Source organism: Dreissena polymorpha, chromosome 5 (assembly GCF_020536995.1).
Source record: "Dreissena polymorpha isolate Duluth1 chromosome 5, UMN_Dpol_1.0, whole genome shotgun sequence".
NCBI lineage: Eukaryota > Metazoa > Mollusca > Bivalvia > Myida > Dreissenidae > Dreissena > Dreissena polymorpha.
The window spans coordinates 48,650,844-48,676,169 of NC_068359.1; the positions used below are offsets into that span (position 1 = coordinate 48,650,844).

The following is a 25,326-nucleotide window of genomic DNA, read 5'->3' on the forward strand; positions in this document are numbered from 1 at the left end:
AAGGCTTTCACCAGTGGCTTCAGCCTTTATCGAACGTAGCAAACTTGTTTTTTCATTTGCATATTTTAAAAACGAAGACAGAACATGATAACGTAAATAGAATATCATTCAAAATAAACAGTACCATTTTGTTTGGACAACAAGATCAGCCCATGGTGCAACAATCATTTGAAAATTTTTATGGAGACTGAAAAAAGATTTTTGTTTTGTTTAACCCTTTACTGCTCACATATGCTTTTGGACCATTAGAAGTGAGCTAAAAAATCAAATTAAATCGAAGACCTTTCTGAATAGATTCAACTTTAAAATGCGACATTTCCATTCCTACTCTCCTTATGAGCAGCAAACAGCAAAAAACCTGAACAATCTTCAAGATACTCTCAGGCTGTTCTGGTTTTATGCTGGTTGCATATAACTATTTTCACATTTCAATTCTGAGCCCATTCCCCATTAGGAGCAAAGTGAAAGTGGCTTTTGCAACCTGCATAAAACCAGAACAGCCTGCGAGTAACTCACAGTCTGTTCAGATTTTATGCTTTTTGCTGCTCATCAGTATCTAAGGGTCGGAAATGAAGCCTTTCAGACTTGACTATATTAAGAAAGGACTTATTTAATTTGATTTTCTTAAGGACTTCAAATGGGTCAAAATGCGTTTCTGAGTGATGGTAAAGGGTTAAGTTTTTTTGTTTGCTTGGTCATCTTTGCAGCACGTTCAAGAGATTCTACAGGAGCATGCAATGGCAGTTCGCAATCCCATCTCGGTGAAAGCAGTGAGGGTTACAACCAACCATGATCCCAGCAATATGAACACTCTTCAAGTGTGGAGGAACATTTACTGCAAACCGGAAATCTCCAATGAGTGAGAGCTGAATTTTCCAAAAGCCATATATTGTCATCTTCTTTTAATACTTCAACTTTATCGTCCCCATTTAAAATTTCTGTGTCTATGCCTGTTTATAGCTGCAATTTTCAATCTTTAGACACGGACACCTTTAATTGGTTGAAGCAATGTCATTTGTCCACTACATTCTTCCAGAACTATCATTCAACTATCCAGACTCAAACTTTTATATGTTATAAGTGTCCTGTTTCAAGTTATGATTGTAATGTTTCAAAATGTGTATATGATGATAAACAACATCATGCATGTATGCTTTCCTTCGTATTTTTTTTTTTTTTTTTTTTTTTATTCAATATAATACATACACTGTATACATGTATATGATCATACAACATAGTGATTGTACAAAGCAATAACGTTTAGACATGTTATACAAGATATGATAATATATATATTTTTTTAAAGAGAAAAAAGAACAACAGAAGAAGAGTTATGAAAAATGATGAGTTGTATAAAGTCGGAAGAAAGCATACTGGACTTGTGTGTTTTGTTGTATATTCACAATGATCTTATAAGATTGAAAAAAAAATATTTTAGAAAGATAAACTAACATTAGAGTGAAATGTATATAAGTGGACAAACATTATGAGAATTTAATCCGATTCCATTTTTGTTCAAAGATTTGTAATGTGTCATTACTGAGGGCTATTTCTTTCTCAATCTGGATTTTTAGTTTAAGACTATGGACAAAACAATTAAAATTTGGTACTTGTTTTTTGTATTTCATGTTAAGGATAAAATATTTCATCAATATAAGAATAAAATTCACAATATTATTACAGTCTATTGATTTCAATGAGTAAATTCCGAAACTTACATTTAAGAAAGATAGTTTAACGTTAAGTTGCTGTTGTTCAAGAAAAGATACTAATTGATTCCAAATAGGCTGGATGTGTTTGCACTCCCAAAAAAGATGTTCTATTGTTTCGATGTTTTCACCGCAGAAGTCACACAGATTTGAGTTAGTCAATTTGCATTTGAAGAGATATTTATTTGTAGCTATAATTCTATGGATGTATTTATATTGAAAATTTCTCAGTGTGCTTTCAATAGTTGCAATATATGGCATGGTAAATATGTGTTTCCAATTGAGTTCATGTTCTCCAAAAAGGACTAGCCATTTATTTTGGAATTGGAGTTTTCTGTAGGGTTTTTAATTTGTAGTGTGTAATATATTTTATTCGTTTTGTTTTTTCTTTCAAGTATGTTTTCTACGAATGTTGTTTGAGTACATCGTGTATTATTTGTATTGATTTCAGATTTAATATGCATGGGTATGCTTTTGATTAGTGTGTAGTACTTCAGAAAATTATTTGAAGGTATTCCGTATATGTAGCATATATCATCAAAAGAGTAGAAATCCTTAATTCTGTAGTCATATAATTGGTCGACATATTTAATGCTTCGTTCAAACCAATCTTTATAGAAAAACGTCTTATTGTTTGAAGTTATGTCTTTATTGTTCCATAAAATAGTTTTACTGCTGGTTTCGGTTTCTAGGTTATGAGTGACATCACTCCATGCTGATAGAACATCAGACAGAAATATGTTTTCGTTTGCAATTTCATGTACGATAGTATTGCTGATGTTACATTCAAAGAGTAAGGAGTCACCATATTTTTTTAGGATTTTCTGGTAGAATAATTTCCATTTACTCGTATTGGTATTATCTAGGTATTTTTTAACCCAGCTGCATTTGATTGCATTCAAGAATGAGTCAATGTTCGTTAATTGGATACCTCCATTTTCTACAGATTGAATTAACTGATTTCGTTTTATTTTATCAGGCTTACCGTCCCATATGAAATTAAACATTGCTGATTTTATATCGTTAATAACATTCTTTGGTGGATTTTGGAGAACTGTTAATACATAAATTAATTTAGGAAGTGCAAACGTTTTCAATACTGTGTTTTTTCCGATTAGTGTAAGTTTACGGTGATGCCATGATTTTAAGCAGTTTTTAAAATTCTGTAATTTAGGTAGTATGTTTTTAAGAACTGTATCCTTTTCATTATTTGTGAAAGTAATTCCTAACGTTGTGGCTTCATCGGATGTCCAATTAAATTTCATTTCTTTTTTATATAGGACATTACTTTGTTTTAGTTTACCTACTCGTAACACAGTGCATTTACTTTTGTTTAGTTTAAGACCCGATGTCATTCCGTAAAGGGTTAGTGACTCTATTAGGTTATGGAAGGAATCGTAATTGTCGTTTAAAATATAAGTTGCATCGTCAGCAAATAGGGACTGTTTGATATTTTCATCAGGTTCTAGTGATATGCCTTTTATGTGTTTATTTGATTGGATGTGATGTGATAAATACTCGATGCAAATAATAAATAGCGATGATGAGAGTGGACATCCTTGTCGAACCCCTCGTTCGATGTTAAAACTGTTTGAAAAGAAGCCATTGTTAATAATTATACTGTTAATATCGGTATAGAATAGTTTGACCCATTGAATGAGACTTTCACCAAAGTTCATATTTTTTAAGCAAGAGAACATAAATGAATGATCAAGCAAATCGAATGCCTTTTCAAAGTCTGCAAAGAATATCAGACCAGGATTGTTTGAATTGTTGAAATAGTTTATGCATTCTTGGATAAGACGAACGTTTTCACCAATGTAACGTCCTTTTATGAAACCAGATTGAGATTTTGAAATGATTGATGGTAATATTTTTTTTATTCTGTTTGCTATACTTTTAGTTGCAATTTTATAATCATTGTTTAGTAAACTAATCAGGCGCCAGTTTGTTAAGGATTCTAAGTTTTTTCCGGGTTTTGGAATGAGTGATATTATACCTTGTTTTTGTAGTATAGTTAAGTTTTCGTTGTTAAATGAATAGTTAAGTGAATTGATTAAATGTGTTTTAATATCATTCCAGAATATTTTTATAAAATTCGATTGTGATGCCATCAGATCCTGGACTTTTGTTATTTTTCATTTCTTTTAGTGCTATTCCACATTCATATTCATTAAGTAATCCGTCACACAATAATTGTTCCTCTTCATTTAAAGCGTGATGTGTATTTTTAAAAAGGGTGTTATTTTCAACATGTTTTCGTTTATAGAGGGTTTCGTATTAGTCCAGATGTTTTTAAATAAGTTATTCAATGGGATTTTTTTGTAACACTTAGGATTTGATAAAGGAATAAACAATAAGGGTGTGATAAAGAAATACCCATTTTGGGGTCACTAGGTTAAAGGTCAAGGTCAATGTGACCTCTAAAAAAAATAAAAAAATTCTGACATCCTTTCATTTATTCAAAAGTGAACCCGCAACAGGTTGTTGGCACCGGTTATACGGTGCTCTTGTTCAAAATTTGCAATAGGTGTTTAAAAAAAGAAGAAAAAATACAGAGTTAAAAGAAAAAAAGTACACTCTTCAAGCTCAAAAAGTACACTCTTCAAGCTCAACTGAACACCAAGTCCTCGTGTAAAAAAAAACTATTGCCTATTATTATAGCATGCTCATTCTACCATAAGCTATTGTTCCACTGTGATGTTGCAGGGAGGAGGACTAATATATTATGCTCGTTCTGTAATTAGCTATTGTTTCACTGTGATATTGCAGGGAGGAGGAGGACTAATATATTATGCTCATTCTGTAATCAGCTATTGTTTCACTGTGATGTTGCAGGGAGAAGGAGGACTAATATATTATGCTCGTTCTACAATAAGCTATTGTTTCACTGTGATGTTGCAGGGAGGAGGAGGACTAACATATTATGCTCGTTCTGTAATTAGCTATTGTTCCACTGTGATGTTGCAGGGAGGAGGAGGACTAATATATTATGCTTGTTCTACAATAAGCTATTGTTCCACTGATGTTGCATGGAGGAGGAGGACTAATATATTATGCTCGTTCTACAATTAGCTATTGTTCCACTGTGATGTTGCAGGGAGGAGGAGGACTAATATATTATGCTCATTCTGTAATTAGCTATTGTTTCACTGTGATGTACGTTGCAGGGAGAAGAAGGACTTATATATTATGCTCATTCTGTAATTAGCTATTGTTTCACTGTGATGTTGCAGGGAGGAGGAGGACTTACATATTATGCTCATTCTGTAATTAGCTATTGTTCCACTGTGATGTTGCAGGGAGGAGGAGGACTAATATATTATGCTCGTTCTACAATAAGCTATTGTTCCACTGATGTTGCATGGAGGAGGAGGACTAATATATTATGCTCGTTCTACAATTAGCTATTGTTCCACTGTGATGTTGCAGGGTGGAGGAGGACTAATATATTATGCTCATTCTGTAATTAGCTATTGTTTCACTGTGATGTACGTTGCAGGGAGGAGGAGGAGGACTAATATATTATGCTCATTCTGTAATTAGCTATTGTTTCACTGTGATGTTGCAGGGAGGAGGAGGACTAATATATTATGCTCATTCTGTAATTAGCTTTTGTTTCACTGTGATGTACGTTGCAGGGAGGAGAAGGAGGACTAATATATTATGCTCATTCTGTAATTAGCTATTGTTTCACTGTGATGTTGCAGGGAGGAGGAGGACTAATATATTATGCTCGTTATGTAATTAGCTATTGTTTCACTGTGATGTTGCAGGGAGGAGGAGGAGGACTAATATATTATGCTCATCCTACAATTAGCTATTGTTTCACTGTGATGTTGCAGGGAGGAGGAGGACTAATGTATTATGCTCATTCTACAATAAGCTATTGTTCCACTGTGATGTTGCAGGGAGGAGGTGGACTAATATATTATGCTCGTTCTGTAATTAGCTATTGTTTCACTGTGATGTTGCAGGGAGGAGGAGGACTAATATATTATGCTCATTCTGTAATTAGCTAATGTTTCACTGTGATGTTGCAGGGAGGAGGAGGACTCATATATTATGCTCGTTATGTAATTAGCTATTGTTTCACTGTGATGTTGCAGGGAGGAGGAGGAAGACTAATGTATTATGCTCGTTTTGTAATAAGCTATTGTTTCACTCTGATGTTGCAGGGAGGAGAAAGACTAATATATTATGCTCGTTATGTAATTAGCTATTGTTTCACTGTGATGTTGCAGGGAGGAGGAGGAGGACTAATGTATTATGCTCGTTTTGTAATAAGCTATTGTTTCACTGTGATGTTGCAGGGAGGAGGAGGACTAATATATTATGCTCGTTCTGTAATTAGCTATTGTTTCACTGTGATGTTGCAGGGAGGAGGAGGACTAATATATTATGCTCATTCTGTAATTAGCTATTGTTTCACTGTGATGTTGCAGGGAGGAGGAGGACTTATATATTATGCTCGTTCTGTAATTAGCTATTGTTTCACTGTGATGTACATTGCAGGGAGGAGGAGGAGGACTAATATTTTATGCTCGTTCTACAATTAGCTATTGTTTCACTGTGATGTTGCATGGAGGAGTAGGACTTATATATTATGCTCGTTCTGTAATTAGCTATTGTTTCACTGTGATGTTGCAGGGAGGAGGAGGACTAATATATTATGCTTGTTCTACAATTAGCTATTGTTTCACTGTGATGTTGCAGGGAGGAGGAGGACTAATATATTATGCTCGTTCTACAATTAGCTATTGTTTCACTGTGATGTTGCTGGGAGGAGGAGGATTAATATTTTATGCTCGTTCTACAATTAGCTATTGTTTCACTGTGATGTTGCAGGGAGGAGGAGGACTAATATATTAAGCTAGCTCTGTAATTAGCTATTGTTTCACTGTGATATTGCAGGGAGGAGGATGACTAAAATATTATGCTCGTTCTACAATTAGCTATTGTTTCACTGTGATATTGCAGGGAGGAGGAGGACTGATATATTTTGCTCATTCTGTAATTAGCTATTGTTTCATTGTGATGTTGCAGGGAGGAGGAGGACTAATATATTATGCTCGTTCTGTAATTAGCTATTGTTTCACTGTGATGTACGTTGCAGGGAGGAGTAGGAGGACTAATATTTCATGCTCGTTCTACAATTAGCTATTGTTTCACTGTGATGTTGCAGGGAGAAGGAGGACTAATATTTTATGCTCATTCTGTAATTAGCTATTGTTTCACTGTGATGTTGCAGGGAGGAGGAGGACTAATATATTATGCTCGTTTGTAATTAGCTATTGTTTCACTGTGATGTTGCAGGGAGGAGGAGGACTCATATATTATGCTCATTCTGTAATTAGCTATTGTTTCACTGTGATTTTGCAGGGAGGAGGAGGACTTATATATTATGCTCGTTCTGTAATTAGCTATTGTTTTACGGTGATGTATGTTTCAGTGAGGAGGAGGAGGACTAATATATTATGCTTGTTCTACAATAAGCTATTGTTTCACTGTGATGTTGCAGGGAGGAGGAGGACTAATATATTATGCTCGTTCTACAATAAGCTATTGTTCCACTGTGATGTTGCAGGGAGGAGGTGGACTAATATATTATGCTCGTTCTGTAATTAGCTATTGTTTCACTGTGATGTTGCAGGGAGGAGGAGGACTTATATATTATGCTCGTTCTACAATAAGCTATTGTTCCACTGTGATGTTTCAGGGAGGAGGAGGAGGACTAATTTATCATGCTCGTTCTGTAATTAGCTATTGTTTCACTGTGATGTACGTTGCAGGGAGGAGGAGGAGGACTAATATATTATGCTCGTTCTACAATTAGCTATTGTTTCACTTTGATGTTCCAGGGAGGAGGTGGACTAATATATTATGCTCGTTCTGTAATTAGCTATTGTTTCACTGTGATGTACGTTGCAGGGAGGAGGAGGAGGACTAATATTTTATGCTCGTTCTACAATTAGGTATTGTTTCACTGTGATGTTGCATGGAGGAGGAGGACTAATAAATTAAGCTAGCTCTGTAATAAGCTATTGTTTCACTGTGATGTTGCATGGAGGAGGAGGACTAATATATTATGCTTGTTCTACAATTAGCTATTGTTTCACTGTGATGTTGCAGGGAGGAGGAGGACTAATATATTATGCTCGTTCTACGATTAGCTATTGTTTCACTGTGATGTTGCTGGGAGGAGGAGGACTAATATTTTATGCTCGTTCTACAATTAGCTATTGTTTCACTGTGATGTTGCAGGGAGGAGGAGGACTTATATATTAAGCTAGCTCTGTAATTAGCTATTGTTTCACTGTGATGTTGCAGGGAGGAGGAGGACTAATATATTATGCTTGTTCTACAATTAGCTATTGTTTCACTGTGATGTTGCAGGGAGGAGGAGGACTAATATATTATGCTCATTCTACGATTAGCTATTGTTTCACTGTGATGTTGCAGGGAGGAGGAAGACTAATATATTAAGCTAGCTCTGTAATTAGCTATTGTTTCACTGTGATATTGCAGGGAGGAGGATGACTAAAATATAATGCTTGTTCTACAATTAGCTATTGTTTCACTGTGATATTGCAGGGAGGAGGAGGACTAATATATTTTGCTCGTTCTGTAATTAGCTATTGTTTCACTGTGATGTTGCAGGGAGGAATAGGACTAATATATTATGCTCGTTCTGTAATTCACTATTGTTTCACTGGGATGTTGCAGGGAGGAGGAGGACTAATATATTATGCTCGTTCTGTAATTAGCTATTGTTTCACTGTGATGTACGTTGCAGGGAGGAGGAGGAGGACTAATATATCATGTTCGTTCTACAATTAGCTATTGTTTCACTGTGATGTTGCAGGGAGAAGGAGGACTAATATATTATGCTCGTTCTGTAATTAGCTATTGTTTCACTGTGATGTTGCAGGGAGGAGGAGGACTAATATATTATGCTCATTCTGTAATTAGCTATTGTTTCACTGTGATGTTGCAGGGAGGAGGAGGACTTATATATTATGCTCGTTCTGTAATTAGCTATTGTTTCACTGTGATGTTTCAGGGAGGAGGAGGACTAATATATTATGCTCATTCTGTAATTAGCTATTGTTTCACTGTGATTTTGCAGGGAGGAGGAGGACTTATATTTTATGCTCGTTCTGTAATTAGCTATTGTTTTACGGTGATGTTGCAGGGAGGAGGAGGAGGACTAATATATTATGCTCGTTCTACAATTAGCTATTGTTTCACTGTGATGTTGCAGGGAGGAGGAGGAGGAAGACAAGAATGATAGGGGAGATTTCGACGAGCGTGACCTTGAAACTGTGAATCTGGGCACCAATAGGCTCTCAGGCAGTGCCCGCAAACGCAGGGAAAGCTATGACTATGTAAACACTGTACAGATGTTAGGTGAGTATTGGCAGAACTAAAGCACTCGGGCTATATTGAAATTATTTGAGATGTTTTGCCTTTGACCTGTTAAGTTAGCTGGATGATATAAAATTCAATAGCTGCGCCACTCCGATACGCATTTTGACGCGTTTATAGTCCCGTTAAAAATCTTAATATATTGTAGACCTTTCTTACTAGATTCCAGTTTTAATGACTTTATTTCCAGCCCTGTACTGTTGATGAACAGCAAACAGCATAAAACCTGATCTGACTGCGAGTTAAATTGCAGGCTGTTCTAGTTTTATGCTGGTTGCATGAAGCCATTTTCACTTTGCATTTTAGTTGGAAAGGGTTAAAAAAGATGTCATAGGTTTTTTCAACATTGCATGTGTGGGTAAGTACATATGTTTCTGTCTGCCATGTACAATTTATGAGCCAATATTTCAGTCATGGGTTTCTTATTGTGTCATGCCTGCATATTACCAGTGCTTTTTTTCCTTGACCAAGAATGGCCATTTTTCACGATTTTAGAAGTTTGTGACCCAAATTTCTCAGTTGTAACAAGTTTGTGATTATTTTTTTTATAATTTTTATACGCCCGTATAAAATACGGGACGTATTATGTGAAACCCCTTGGCGGCGGGCGGCGGGCGGAAGGCATCACTTTGTCCGGACTCTAATTCAAATTGTATTCATCCGATCTTCACCAAACTTGGTCAGCAGTTGCATCTAGTTGATATCTAGGCCAAGTTCGAATATGGGTCATGCCGGGTCAAAAACTAGGTCATAGGGTCAATAAGTGCATTTTCAAAGGGGCCACTTTGTCCGGACTCTATTTCAAATTGTATTCATCCGATCTTCACCAAACTTGGTCAGCAGTTGCATCTAGTTGATATATAGGCCAAGTTCGAATATGGGTCATGCCGGGTCAAAAACTAGGTCATAGGGTCAATTAGTGCATTTTCAACGGCGCCACTTTGTCCGGACTCTAATTCAAATTGTATTCATCCGATCTTCACCAAACTTGGTCAGTAGTTGCATCTAGTTGATATCTAGGTCAAGTTCGAATATGGGTCATGCCGGGTCAAAAACTAGGTCACAAGGTTACTTAGTGCATTTCAAGCATTTAGCATGGTGTCCGCTCTCTAATTGAAGTAGTTTGCATCTGATCATCACCTAATTTGGTCAGAAGTTGAGTCTAGATGATATGTAGATCAAATTCGAATATGGGTCATGCCGGGTCAAAAACGAGGTCACGATCGGACACATAATGAATTTCAAGCATTTAGCATGGTGCCCGCTCTCTAATTGAAGTAGTTTTCATTTGATCTTCACCAAATTTAGTCAGATGTTACATCTAAATGATATCTAGGTCAAGTTCAAATATGGGTCATGCCGGGTCAATAACTAGGTCTCGAGGTCACTTAGTGCATTTCAAGCATTAAGCATGGTGTCCAAAACCTCCGAACGGGCGTATCTTGTGACAGTTTGGCACTCTTGTTACAAATTTGTTACTTATTATTTCATAATTTTGAAAACAAATTGACTCATTTTTTCACAAATTGATGGCTTAAGGCTTCTCCACACACACTAAAAGACAGGAAAAAAGACCTGATTTTTAATTCTCCCCTTCCCCCTGCCCAGGTCTGGATGAGGGTGAGTCGAGCACCAGTGACCAGACGACGATGCAGGGAGCCTACCTGTCTTTCCTGTACCTGCGCCACCTCAGACTGAGGGATCTCCAGAGATCTGTGAGTTTTGCTGTATTTCCAGTTGTTCTGGGGTTGTATACATTAACCCTTTGCATGCTGGGAAATTTGTTGTCTGCTAAAATGTTGTCTGCTGAATTTTTTTAATTAGCATTTTCTTCGATTCTCTGTCAAAGAATACTATCAGAATAGCTAACAGTTTGGATCCTGATGAGACGCCACATCTGGTGGCCTCTCATCTGGATCCAAACTGTTTGCAAAGGCCTTCAAAATTTGGTTCCAGCACTGTAAGAGTTAAACAATACTTACACCTAAATCTAAGAATAAAGAATATTCTTACAATTTGAATCATCAAGAATTGCTTTTAGTAAAAGTTGGCATTAACCACCTCTATCTACATAATTCTTCATGAAGAACATTTTCAACCAGTGGTAGCCTGTATATATTCAAATGCTGGACGCATTTTTCTTGCTTTTTAAGTCTATTTTCAGGGGTTTTTTTGGCCGGATTTTAAAGCCGAAATTCGGCTATGTTCCCAATCCCAAAAAGTATACTTTTTTCCCAAAATGTGGCAAAAAATTCCCAATTTCCAAAAAAATTAAAAAAATTTTTTTTTTTTTTTTTTTAGAAAGAAGTGTCATGCGTATTTTATCTCAATTTTAATTCAATTACATCTAACAAAGTATTTTATGATTTTGTTCTTTTAATTTTAATGATTATAAAGTGTTATATCAAATTTAGTATTTCCCTAATTAGTGGACTTTTCGTGTGGAAAAAAAGGCTTATGAATTAATTTTCCCAATTTCATGAAAATGCCGATAAAATTTCCAATTCCAAAGCCATGGGCTATCTTCCCAAAAAGAGGAAAAAAAACTTGATTTTTTTATCTAAGTCTCTGAATGGGTGTGTGAATATGGGCCCCGGATTTGTAGGAAAAAATCTATCAAACAATTCAGCTATTCCAGTACTTGAGGATTGCCAATAATTAGGATTCCCAGTGATATCTATTTATTCAAGATTTCCATTTGTTAAGGATTGCCTATAATTCAAGATATCCAGTTCTTTTGGATTGCCAATATTTCATGATATCCAGTTCTTTAGGATTCAGGATATACAGTTCTTTAGGATTGCCAATAATTAGGATTTCCAGTGATATCTATTTATTCAAGATTTCCATTTGTTAAGGATTGCAAATAATTCATGATATCCAGTTGTTTAGGATTGCCAATAATTCAAGATATCCAGTTCTTTGGGATTGCCAATAATTCATGATATCCAGTTCTTTAGGATTGCCAATAATTCAGGATACAGTTCTTTAGGATTGCCAATAATTAGGATTCCCAGTGATATCTATTTATTCAAAATTTCCATTTGTTAAGGATTGCCAATAATTCATGATATACAGTTCTTTGGGATTGCCAATAATTCATGATATACAGTTATTTGGGATTGCCAATAATTCATGATATCCAGTTCTTTGGGATTGCCAGTAATTCAGGATATACAGTTCTTTGGGATTGCCATGAACTCAGGATATCCAGTTCTTTGGGATTGCCAATAATTTCAGGATATCAATTTCTTTAGGATTGCCAATAATTCAGGATATCCAGTTCTTTAAGATTTCCAGTATATCAGAATAAACAGTTGTTGGTATTGCCATTAATTCAGGATATACAGTTCTTTGGAATTGCCAGTAATTTAGGACATCTAGTTCTTTGCATTAATTCAGAATATTAGTTCTTTGGGATAATTCATGGTATCTTGTTCTTTGGGATATTTCAGGATATTAGTTCTTTGGGATTACGAATTTTCATAGCAGCAGCTGTAATTTTGCGATCCATCTTAGAATTTCATAGCGTTTAAATCAATATATAGAGCGAATATTAATACAAAATATAAATACTAATAACTTTTTTGCTGATATGGCTGGAAAGTGAGCGGCATTAAAAAATAAAATAACAATTAATATAGAGTATAAAAGGGCAAAAAATACCTGTCTCGGCATGGATGTCGCCCTCTTGACTAATCCCTCTGTAAAAATTTTGTTTTTAGTTTTGTTTTAAATGAGATTTTCCTTAGCCCTTTCTTGCTCAGAAGCAAAGTGAAAATGGCTATACTGAACCAGCATAAAACCAGAACATCCTGCGAGTAACTCGCCATCTGTGTAGCTTAAATGCTGTTTGCTGCTCATCAGTATCTTAGGGATTTTACTACTTGATTATGTTTAAAAAGGTCTTTTATTTCATTTAAAAGTCCACATACTATTCAAAATGCAAAATCTTAGTGGTAAAGGGTTACAAGAGACAAAGATTTTCCAAGGGGTCTGAGTGATTGTGAATGTTTATATGTTGCCAGTGCCTGAGCATGTTCAACTACTTCCGGTCTCTAGAGCGAACTCTCACAATCAACGATGCAGGTCTCACTCAGGATGATTCGGAATTCAAACAAGTCTGGTGTGTATGGAAGGGTGATGCTTTCATCGTAATAAGTAAATGAGCTAGTCTCTGGGAAAACCAGGCTTAATGCATGTGCGTAAAGCGTCGTCCCAGATTAGCCTGTGCAGTCTGCACAAGCTCATCAGGGACAGCACTTTCAGCTTTTACAGTATTTTTCTTTGAAAGGAAATCCTATTTTCAGGAAAAATCCACTTCAGGCAGCAAGTTTTGCCCCTTATTAGCCTGTGCAGTTTGTGAATTGCACAGGCCAATCTGGGACAACACTTTGTGCACATGCATTTAGCCCCATTATTCCAGAGCAAGGTTCAATTATAGTGTGCTTTATTACAACTTATTAAATGTATGATATTTTGCAAAATTTGAAGTTGCCTGCATTTGTGTTTTTGTGAATTGATCTGTTTAAGCATTCCACTTTTAAGATTATCGACTATCTGTTCATGTTTGTTTTTTGCGTGCCAAACATTTGCTTACCCATGTAACCTGGATTATAACCTGTTTATCCAAATGAAATGATTTTGTTGATTTTTCTAATTGCATTTTAGAACAGACACTACTGAAAATTAATATTGAATGCCCTCTTTTTTCAAATCTGATACTTTACTACTCTTTGTATGATATACTTAGCTATGTTCCTTTTAACATATACCCATACATGCTACTCCTGATGCGCCCTTGATGATTACCATATGGTATGAGCCTCATTTTGGGAACACTTTTGATTAATGCATGTGTGTAAAGTGTCGAGCCTGTGAAGTCTGCGCAGACTAATCAGGGACAACACTTTATGACTACACTAGTTCACTAGATTTTTCATGCAGCACAGACTTCCTTTAAACTTAAAATTACATGTAAGCAGAAAGTGTAGTCCCCAAATAGCCTGTGCAGACTGCACAGGCAAATAGCCTGTGCAGACTGCACAGGCTAATCTGGAATGACACTTGAAGCACATGCATTAAACCCAGTCTTCCCAGAACAAGGGTCATACCCATTATACCCATGTTTTCTCTGTGTATGACAGTCCCCAGGATCACAGAAAGGGGACAGAGACGGAGGGGACAGTAGGTGGGGGAGGGGGTCTGGCCTCCCACGCTTACCTGCACAACACACCTGCAGACTTCAAGTAAGAACATCTGTGTCAATATCAATGAGCCTCGCTCTGAGAAAATGGGGCCAAATCCATGTGCTTTAATTGTGGTCCTAAATAAGCCTAAGCAGTATGCACAGGCTAATTAGGGATGACACTTTCTGCCTAGATTTTCATTAAGAAGAGACTTTCTTTAAACAAAAATTACCATAAAAGTGGAAAGTGTCCTGTCTGAATAGTCTGCGTGGACTGCGCAGGCTAATATGGGATGACACTACGCACACACATTAAGCACTGTTTTCCCAAAGCATGGCTCCACTGTATATTGAAGTTGCCTTAAATTGTTGATTGTACCAAAGATGTCTGTGATAATTTTAAAATACAGCTGCCTTGAATAAGTGACTGTACAGTCAAGTTTGAATCTTATCAACATAAAGTTTTTAGTTTTGACTTGTTATTAACTTATTAAGACATGTTGTTTATCACCTTTTTATGCGTTTTAATAGAGTCTCAAGCCTCAAACTTAGCTTAGCAATCATGTCCTATATACACTGAGTAATATTAAAGACTTTATACTTCAATACAAAATGTAGATCCATGATCATGTTACAAAGAATTTTATGCCCCCGGTAGGGTGGCATATAGCAGTTGAATTGTCCGTCAGTCAGTTTGTCAGTATATCAGTATGTGTGTATGTCAGTCTGTCCGTCCATCCGAAAGAAACTTTAACGTTGGCCATAACTTTTTCACTATTGAAAATAGCAACTTGATATTTGGCATGCATGTGTATCTCATGGAGCTGCACATTTTGAGTGGTGAAAGGTGAAAGTGAAGGTCATCCTTCAAGATCAAATGTCAAATATATGGCGTCTGTCCGTCCGAAAACTTTAACATTGGCAATAACTTTTTAATATTGAAGATAGCAACTTGATATTTGGCATACATGTGTATCTCATGGAGCTGCACATTTTGAAAGGTGAAAGATCAAGGTCAAGGTCATCCTTCAAGATCAAAGGTCAAATATATGGCATCTGTCTGTCCGTCCGAAAACTTTAACATTCGCCATAACTTTTTTATGCCCCCGAAGGATAGTATATAGTTTTTTAACTGTCCATCAATCCGTCCGTCTGTCTGTTTGTCAGTCAGTCTATCCGTCAGTCTGTCCGTCCTTCCGAAAACTTTAACATTGGCAATAACTTTTGCAATCTTGAAGAAAGCAACTTGATATTTGACATGCATGCGTATCTCATGGAGCTGCACATTTTGAGTGGTGAATGGTCAAGGTCAAGGTTGTCCTTCAAGGTCAATGGTCAAATATATGGTGTCTGTTGGTCCATCCGAAAACTTTAACATTGGTCATAACTTTTGCAATATTGAAGATAGCAACTTGATATTTGGCATGCACATGTATCTCATAGAGCTGCACATTTCGAGTGGTGAAAGATGAAGGTCATCCTTCAAGGTCAAAGGTCAAGGTCAAAGGTCAAATTTTGCAATATTGAAGATAGCAACTTGATATTTGGCATGCATGCATATCTCATGGAGCTGCACATTTTGAGTGGTGAAAGGTCAAGGTCATCCTTTAAGGTCAAGGTCAAATTTTGCAATATTAAAGATAGCTACTTGATATTTGGCATGCATGCGTATCTCATGGAGCTGTGCATTTTGTGTGGTGAAAGGTCAAGGTCATCCGTCAAGGTCAAAGGTCAAATTTTGCAATATTGATGATAGCAACTGGATATTTGGCATGCAACTGGATATTTGGCATGCATGCGTATCTCATGGAGCTGCACATATTGAGTGGTGAAAGGTCGAGGTCAAGGTCGTCCTTCAAGGTCAAAGGTCAAATTTTGCAATATTGAAGATAGCAACTTGATATTTGGCATGCACGGGTATCACATGGGATGCACATTTTGAGTGGTGAAAGGTGAAGGTCATCCTTCAAGGTCAAGGTCAAAGGTCAAATTTTGCAATATTGAAGATAGCAACTTGATATTTGGCATGCATGCATATCTCATGGAGCTGCACATTTTTAATGGTGAAAGGTCAAGGTCATCCTTTAAGGTCAAGGTCAAATTTTGCAATATTGATGATAGCAACTGGATATTTGGCATGCAACTGGATATTTGGCATGCATGCGTATCTCATGGAGCTGCACATATTGAGTGGTGAAAGGTCGAGGTCAAGGTCGTCCTTCAAGGTCAAAGGTCAAATTTTGCAATATTGAAGATAGCAACTTGATATTTGGCATGCACGGGTATCACATGGGATGCACATTTTGAGTGGTGAAAGGTCAAGGTCATCCTTCAAGGTCAAGGGTCTAGGTCAAATTTTGTGATATTGAAGATAGTAATTGGATATTTGGCATGCATGCGTATCTCATGAAGCTGCACTTTTTAAGTGGTGAAAGGTCAGGGTGAAGGTTATCCTTCAAGATCAAAGGTCAAGGTCAAAGGTCAAATTTTGCAATATTGAAGATAGCAACTCGATATTTTGCATGCATGCTTATCTCATGGAGCTGCACATTTTTAATGGTGAAAGGTCAAGGTCATCCTTCAAGGTCAAAGGTCAAATAAATGGCTTCAAAGTGGCGCAGTAGGGGGCATTGTGTTTCACAAACTCAGCTCTTGTTCAATATGTGTGAAGAATTTTTACAAAATATCTCCCTAGAAATATCTACCCATGAAACGGAGTTGAGAGCATTTCACTAAGCCAAAGGTTTTTGGTACAATCGAGCTAAAATCAATAGATTTTAACTAACTAATACCACATAGACCATTGTTTTACCTTTTCTCCTATTGGCTGTAATTTTCAGAGTAAATGAGTCCGAGTTTATTGAGTTTGCCGATGAGGAGAACCACGATGATTTCTACACAATAGAGGATGGTAGAATCCACGTTCAGGACCAGAGGGGCTACTACATCATGTATGAAGCTGCCCTTAAGGACCTTGAGTGAGTGATGTTCATTCCTTTTTAAATCGATCTTTCTTCAAAATGATGTATGTTTTGTTTTTAATTAAAATGCGTGCTGTTATTGCATATGTTTGTTTATGACGATGAGCTGTATATATGCTGAAGTCAAAATAAATTATTCTGTTCTGATGTTTCTTCAGAGTTCAGGGCCCGTATTTACAAAGCTTCTTAGGACAAACTTAAAGAAATACTCCAAAAACTTCTTAAGACTCTGAATATCTCAGGTTCAGGTCATTTTAGATAAAAATGTTTTGGAAAAGTAAATATTGCAAATGATAAATATTTATCCTTAAAGAAACAGAAAAAATTGGATTTCATACAGAAAATTGTATCTGATATTTTCACTCAAGTACAGCTTTGTAAATAACAGTTCTGAACTAAACATTCTATCTGTTAATACTTCAGTTGAAAAATTAAAACATTTCATCAAGACTTTCATCATTGTTTTGAGTGGAAATACAATAAATTTTGTATCATAAAAGTATTCTTCTGATTGCGGAATAATTTAAATGCTCTTACACGATGGCAATAGTTACATTGCCTTGAATTCAGATATATGCAACTGGTATACATTAAGAAATTCTTTATTTGTCTTAGAAGCAAACAAATGACAACAATTTGCTATATTCTACATATATTACCGTTGGTACTTATGTCATACATATGTTACCACAAAGACTAATGTCCTACATGTGTTACCATAGAGACTAATTCCCTACATGTGCCCTACACGTGTTACCATAGAGAATAATGTCCTAAATGTGTTACCATAGTTACTAATGCCCTACATGAGTTATCGTAGTTACTAATTACTTATGTGTTACCATATATACTAATGTCCTACATGTGTTAGCATAGAGACAAATGCCCTACATGTATTACCATAGAGACTAATGTCCTACATGTGTTGCTATAGAGATTAATGCCCTACATGTGTTAGTATAGTTACTAATGCCCTACATGTGTTAACATAGTTACTCTAATGCCCTACATGTGTTAACATAGTTAGTAATGCCCTACATGTGTTGCCATAGAGACTAATGCCCTACATGTGTTAGTATAGTCACTAATGCACTACATGTGTTACCATAGTTACTAATGGCCTATAAGTATTACCATATAGACTAATGTCCTACATGTGTTACCATAGCGACTAATGCCGTACATGTGTTACCATAGAGTCTAATGTTCTTCATGTGTTACCGTAGAGAGCTTGAGAGCAATGTTATGCTGCTGTCCACCCACTACATAGAAAAGGACAGGAACCTGAGAGGCATCTCCAAGGTTAGGAGCATGAGTGAGTCGGCCAGGACCAGACAGGTAATGCTTTCCTAGGGCCACCTATTGACTGTCAGTCCAGGTCCCGTATTCACAACCCTTTCTTAGACTTTAGAGAAAGAGCAGACTAAGAATCAAGATTAAACGTTCAGCGTTTGATAATATATTGCCTAAAATGATGATAATGCCATAAATAAAGTGTTCTAAATGAAGAATTATGTGAACAAGGTTTTATATTCTGTGTCATATTGAACTGTATCATACCATTAGAACATGGCAGATCTAAGATTTTTTAACCAGGTTTTCCGAAGGAAAAAACTGGTTATTAGATTGGCGAATGTGGGCGGGCTGGCTGGCTGGCTGGCGGGCGGGCGGAACAAGCTTGTCCGGGCCATAACTATGTCGTTCATTGTCAGATTTTAAAATCATTTGGCACATTTGTTCACCATCATGGGACGGTGTGGCGCGCGAAATAATTACGTCGATATCTCCAAGGTCAAGGTCACACTTTGAGTTCAAAGGTCAAAAATGGCCATAAATGAGCTTGTCCTGGCCATAACTATGTCATTCATTGTGAGATTTTGAAATCATTTGGCACATTTGTTCACCATCATGGGACGGTGTGTCGCACGAAAGAATCACGTCAATATCTCCAATGTCAAGGTTGCCACGACTAAAAATAGATTTTTTTAAAAACAAACTTACAAAGGGGGTTAATTTTGTTTGTTCATTTCAAAAGTTCAGTTTGAGTTTTCTCCCTTTATCAGATTTTTTTTTCACAATGAAAACCTGGTTTTGTGACAATTTTGTCCCTTGTTTTAATTTATAAATTATATAATTTATTAATTTATTTCAGTCTTAGAATTGGTAGGTGAATATGGGTCCAACACATCTTTGTGTTTGTTTGGTTGCTTTTGTATTGCATACCGGTACTTCATTTGCCATGTTAACTGGTTTATTGAGAATACATGGTTGGTGCCGAGATGGAGAAAGTTTATCAGACAAGGCTTAGAAAAAGAAAATAGGGCGAGCTTTTGTGGGCCAAACCAGAATAACTTTCTCCATCCTGGCACCAACCATGTATTGTATTTATCCTGCTTCACGTTAACTTATGCAGTTAACACATTTAATCAAAGACAAATGATTAATTGACATTAAAAAATTATTTTGGTCGGGTCTCCTACATGTACACAGCATTCCTGACGACCAAATAACTACCGATTGTGTCACGTAAAAAATAGTTTTACATTAAACTGTTCCTTTTTAGCCGGATTTTTTTTCGAAAAAATCTCTGCTTATAGATTGATGTTGTCGGGCGGGCGGGCGGGCGGGGGTGGCGGCGTGCTCGAAAATGTTAAAGTTCTTATTTCATGGTATAACTTTGGTATGCTTGGACCTAGAGTCTTCAAACTTGACATGAAGGTTGGCCAGGATTAACAGATGACCACTGGTCATTTCAAGGTCATTCATTTGAAGGTCAAGGTCACTGTGACCTTCAATATAAAAAATGTTAAAGTTGTTATAACTTTGGTATGCTTGGACCTAGAGTCTTGAAACTTGACATGAAGGTTGGCCATAACTAGTTAGTAACCACTGGTCATTTCAAGGTCATTCATTTGAAGGTCAAGGTCACTGTGACCTTGAATGTAAAAATGTTAAAGTTCTTATTTCATGGTATAACTTTGGTATGCTTGGACCTAGAGTCTTCAAACTTGACATGAAGGTTGGCCAGGATTAACAGATGACCACTGGTCATTTCAAGGTCATTCATTTGAAGGTGAAGGTCACTGTGACCTTCAATATAAAAATGTTAAAGTTGTTATAACTTTGGTATGCTTGGACCTAGAGTCTTGAAACTTGACATGAAGGTTGGCCAGAACTAGTAAGTAACCACTGGACATTTCAAGGTCATTCATTTGAAGGTCAAGGTCACTGTGACCTTGAATGTAAAAATGTTAAAGTTGTTATAACTTTGGTATGCTTGGACCTAGAGTCTTGAAACTTGACATGAAGGTTGGCCAGAACTAGTAAGTAACCACTGGACATTTCAAGGTCATTCATTTGAAGGTCAAGGTCACTGTGACCTTGAATGTAAAAATGTTAAAGTTCTTATTTCATGTTATAACTTTGGTATGCTTGTACCTAGAGTCTTCAAACTTGAAATAAAGATTGGCCAGTACTAGAAGATGACCACTGGTCATTTCAATGTCATTCATTTGAAGGTCAAGGTCACTGTGACCTTAAATGTTAAAATGTTAAAATTGTTATAACTTTGGTATGCTTGGACATAGAGTCTTCAAACTTGACATGAAGGTTTGCAAGCACACTTAGATGACCACTGGTCATTTCAAGGTCATTCATTCTAAGGTCAAGGTCACTGTGACCTTGAATGTAAAAATGTTAAAGTTCTTATAACTTTGGTAGGTAAAAATGTTAAAGTTCTTATTCCATGTTATAACTTTGGTATGCTTGTACCTAGAGTCTTCAAACTTGACATAAAGGTTGGCCAGTACTAGAAGATCACCACTGCTCATTTCAATGTCATTCATTTGAAGGTCAAGGTCACTGTTTTAGTAATTTAAGTATTGCATTGACAAAAACACGAAAGGTACTTTCCTGTCATTTAAATCAAAAATCCGGCTTCAATGCGGTCATCTCCGACCGCGGAACTCTTGTTATACTTTTTTATTGAAAATATGAGAAGAAATAAAAAATGAATCGAGAATGTGATACTTTTCTTTAAATCCTTGCTCTGTGAAAACAGCACTTAATACATATGCGTAAAGTGTCGTCTCAGACTGGCTTAATTCATGTGCGTAAAGTGTCGTCCCAGATTAGCCTGTGCAGTCCTCACAGGCTAATCAGGGACGACACTTTCCGCTTTAATGGTATTTTTAGTTTCAAGGAAGTCCCTCCTTACCGATAATCATGTTTAGGCGGAAAGTGTCGTCCCTGATTAGCCTGTGCGGACTGCTATATGGGACAACGCTTTATTAACATGCATTAAGCCCCGTTTTCCAAGAGCGAGACTTATATGTTTAATCAGGCTGTAGATTGACAACATTCTAGACCTGTGTTGTTCACATTTGTGTGCTGTTGCTAATAGGTCAGAACGAGGCTTGTGTCTGACAACATTTGCATTATGAGAAATTCAAATGATTCATTTTCATAATTCAAACTAGTTTCTTTATGTCTTATAAAACAAATGGTGAAACAAATATATATTTCTTAAAATTTAGATTGTTCTTGCAATGAAATTGAAGATGGCGTACTGAAAAATGTTCTTGTCAGATTTGTCCAAAATTATTTGTTGAAGGATTTTAAACACATTGATATGAATATGCAATACTTGGCTATTATTTGATATGAATATGCAATACTTGGCTATTATTTGATATGAATATGCAATACTTGGCTATTATTTGGCACTGAAGATTACACCTATTATTTGTCAGCTAAATCCATGATTGGCAAGTATCTACTGGTCACTTTCAAAATGTCGCCGAGGAATAGTGGATATGGTTTCTGCCTAGCCACAGGATGGTGACAGATTTAGTCCCAACTGTAAGAGCGTCCAAAAGACACCAATGACTGGTTCTACCCAGGAAACAGACTCATGAGCATTTTAACAAGTCTTTGGCTTTTGATGCAGTTGAGCAAAAATTTAATTGTTTAAACTTTCTGGTCACTTTAAGGCCACGAGCGCCGGCCCAGGTGATTTCAACATCCCGAACTATGCGCACACGGAGGTGGACAGGTACGGAGTGATGATGGACCTGTGGAGTAACGAGACGGCCTTTATGGAGAGCAAGAGAGAGGTAACACTGGGACATGCTAAAAATGCTTTAGTATGTTAACATTTTAAAAACTTAAATCGATGAAAAAGTACTCCTGCTATTTGAGTATCATTTATGTGATTTTCAATGAATGCTTTTTGGATTATTGAGCCCATTTGTGTGTACATTTATTAAATGAGCAGTGTTCTGCAAAAACTGTGCATTATGCATGTGCGTTAAGAGTTGTTCAAGATTAGCCTGTGCAGTCCACACATGTTTTCTGAGAAGACACTTTCCTTCTAAGCTTGATTTTGTTTAGAAGAGACTTCTTTTCTAACAATTTTTTTTTCATAAAAGCAGAAATTGCTGTTCCTGCCCAGGCTAATCTAGGATGACATTTAACACATACCTGCACAGGCTAATCTAGGATGACATTTAACACATATGTGACCAGGCTAATCTAGGATGACATTTAACACATATGTGCCCAGGCTAATCAAGGATGACATTTAACACATACGTGCCCAGGCTAATCTAGGATGACATTTAACACATATGTGACCAGGCTAATCTAGGATGACATTTAACACATGTGTGCCCAGGCTAATCTAGGATGACATTTAACACATAAGTGCCCAGGCTAATCTAGGATGACATTTAACACATATGTGCCCAGGCTAATCTAGGATGACATTTAACACATATGTGCCCAGGCTAATCTAGGATGACATTTAACACATATGTGCCCAGGCTAATCTAGGATGACATTTAACACATATGTGCCCAGGCTAATCTAGGATGACATTTAACACATATGTGCCCAGGCTAATCTAGGATGACATTTAACACATATGTGCCCAGGCTAATCTAGGATGACATTTAACACATATGTGACCAGGCTAATCTAGGATGACATTTAACACATATGTGACCAGGCTAATCTTGGATGACATTTAATACATATGTGCCCAGGCTAATCTAGGATGACATTTAACACATATGTGCCCAGGCTAATCTAGGATGACATTTAACACATATGTGCCCAGGCTAATCTAGGATGACATTTAACACATATGTGCCCAGGCTAATCTAGGATGACATTTAACACATATGTGCCCAGGCTAATCTAGGATGACATTTAACACATATGTGCCCAGGCTAATCTAGGATGACATTTAACACATATGTGACCAGGCTAATCTAGGATGACATTTAACACATATGTGACCAGGCTAATCTAGGATGACATTTAACACATATGTGCCCAGGCTAATCTAGGATGACATTTAACACATATGTGCCCAGGCTAATCTAGGATGACATTTAACACATATGTGACCAGGCTAATCTAGGATGACATTTAACACATATGTGCCCAGGCTAATCTAGGATGACATTTAACACATATGTACCCAGGCTAATCTAGGATGACATTTAACACATATGTGCCCAGGCTAATCTAGGATGACATTTAACACATATGTGCCCAGGCTAATCTAGGATGACATTTAACACATATGTGCCCAGGCTAATCTAGGATGACATTTAACACATATGTGCCCAGGCTAATCTAGGATGACATTTAACACATATGTGCCCAGGCTAATCTAGGATGACATTTAACACATATGTGCCCAGGCTAATCTAGGATGTCATTTAACACATATGTGCCCAGGCTAATCTAGGATGACATTTAACACATATGTGCCCAGGCTAATCTAGGATGACATTTAACACATATGTGACCAGGCTAATCTAGGATGACATTTAACACATATGTGCCCAGGCTAATCTAGGATGACATTTAACACATGTGCGCCCAGGCTAATCTAGGATGACATTTAACATATATGTGCCCAGGCTAATATAGGATGACATTTAACACATATGTGCCCAGGCTAATCTAGGATGACATTTAACACATATGTGCCCAGGCTAATCTAGGATGACATTTAACACATATGTGACCAGGCTAATCTAGGATGACATTTAACACATATGTGACCAGGCTAATCTAGGATGACATTTAACACATATGTGCCCAGGCTAATCTAGGATGACATTTAACACATATGTGCCCAGGCTAATCTAGGATGACATTTAACACATATGTGCCCAGGCTAATCTAGGATGACATTTAACACATATGTGCCCAGGCTAATCTAGGATGACATTTAACACATATGTGCCCAGGCTAATCTAGGATGACATTTAACACATATGTGCCCAGGCTAATCTAGGATGACATTTAACACATATGTGCCCAGGCTAATCTAGGATGACATTTAACACATATGTGACCAGGCCAATCTAGGATGACATTTAACACATATGTGCCCAGGCTAATCTAGGATGACATTTAACACATGTGTGCCCAGGCTAATCTAGGATGACATTTAACACATATGTGCCCAGGCTAATCTAGGATGACATTTAACACATATGTGCCCAGGCTAATCTAGGATGACATTTAACACATATGTGCCCAGGCTAATCTAGGATGACATTTAACACATATGTGCCCAGGCTAATCTAGGATGACATTTAACACATATGTGCCCAGGCTAATCTAGGATGACATTTAACACATATGTGACCAGGCTAATCTAGGATGACATTTAACACATATGTGACCAGGCTAATCTAGGATGACATTTAACACATATGTGCCCAGGCTAATCTAGGATGACATTTAACACATATGTGCCCAGGCTAATCTAGGATGACATTTAACACATGTGTGCCCAGGCTAATCTAGGATGACATTTAACACATATGTGCCCAGGCTAATCTAGGATGACATTTAACACATATGTGCCCAGGCTAATCTAGGATGACATTTAACACATATGTGACCAGGCTAATCTAGGATGACATTTAACACATATGTGACCAGGCTAATCTAGGATGACATTTAACACATATGTGACCAGGCTAATCTAGGATGA

At 36.8% G+C, this 25,326-nt stretch overlaps 1 protein-coding gene across 1 annotated transcript in view; it reads left to right on the forward strand.

The window, feature by feature from the left end:
- Window positions 1–25,326, forward strand: part of LOC127881807 (uncharacterized) — a 116,795-nt gene that overhangs the window by 14,820 nt on the left and 76,649 nt on the right. The window contains exons 11-18 of the mRNA XM_052429940.1: window positions 708–859; window positions 8,974–9,119; window positions 10,746–10,852; window positions 13,166–13,263; window positions 14,285–14,386; window positions 17,166–17,303; window positions 18,533–18,644; window positions 22,298–22,420. Of these exons, the coding sequence (XP_052285900.1) occupies window positions 708–859; window positions 8,974–9,119; window positions 10,746–10,852; window positions 13,166–13,263; window positions 14,285–14,386; window positions 17,166–17,303; window positions 18,533–18,644; window positions 22,298–22,420 (978 nt within the window). The remainder of the gene's footprint in view (window positions 1–707; window positions 860–8,973; window positions 9,120–10,745; window positions 10,853–13,165; window positions 13,264–14,284; window positions 14,387–17,165; window positions 17,304–18,532; window positions 18,645–22,297; window positions 22,421–25,326) is intronic.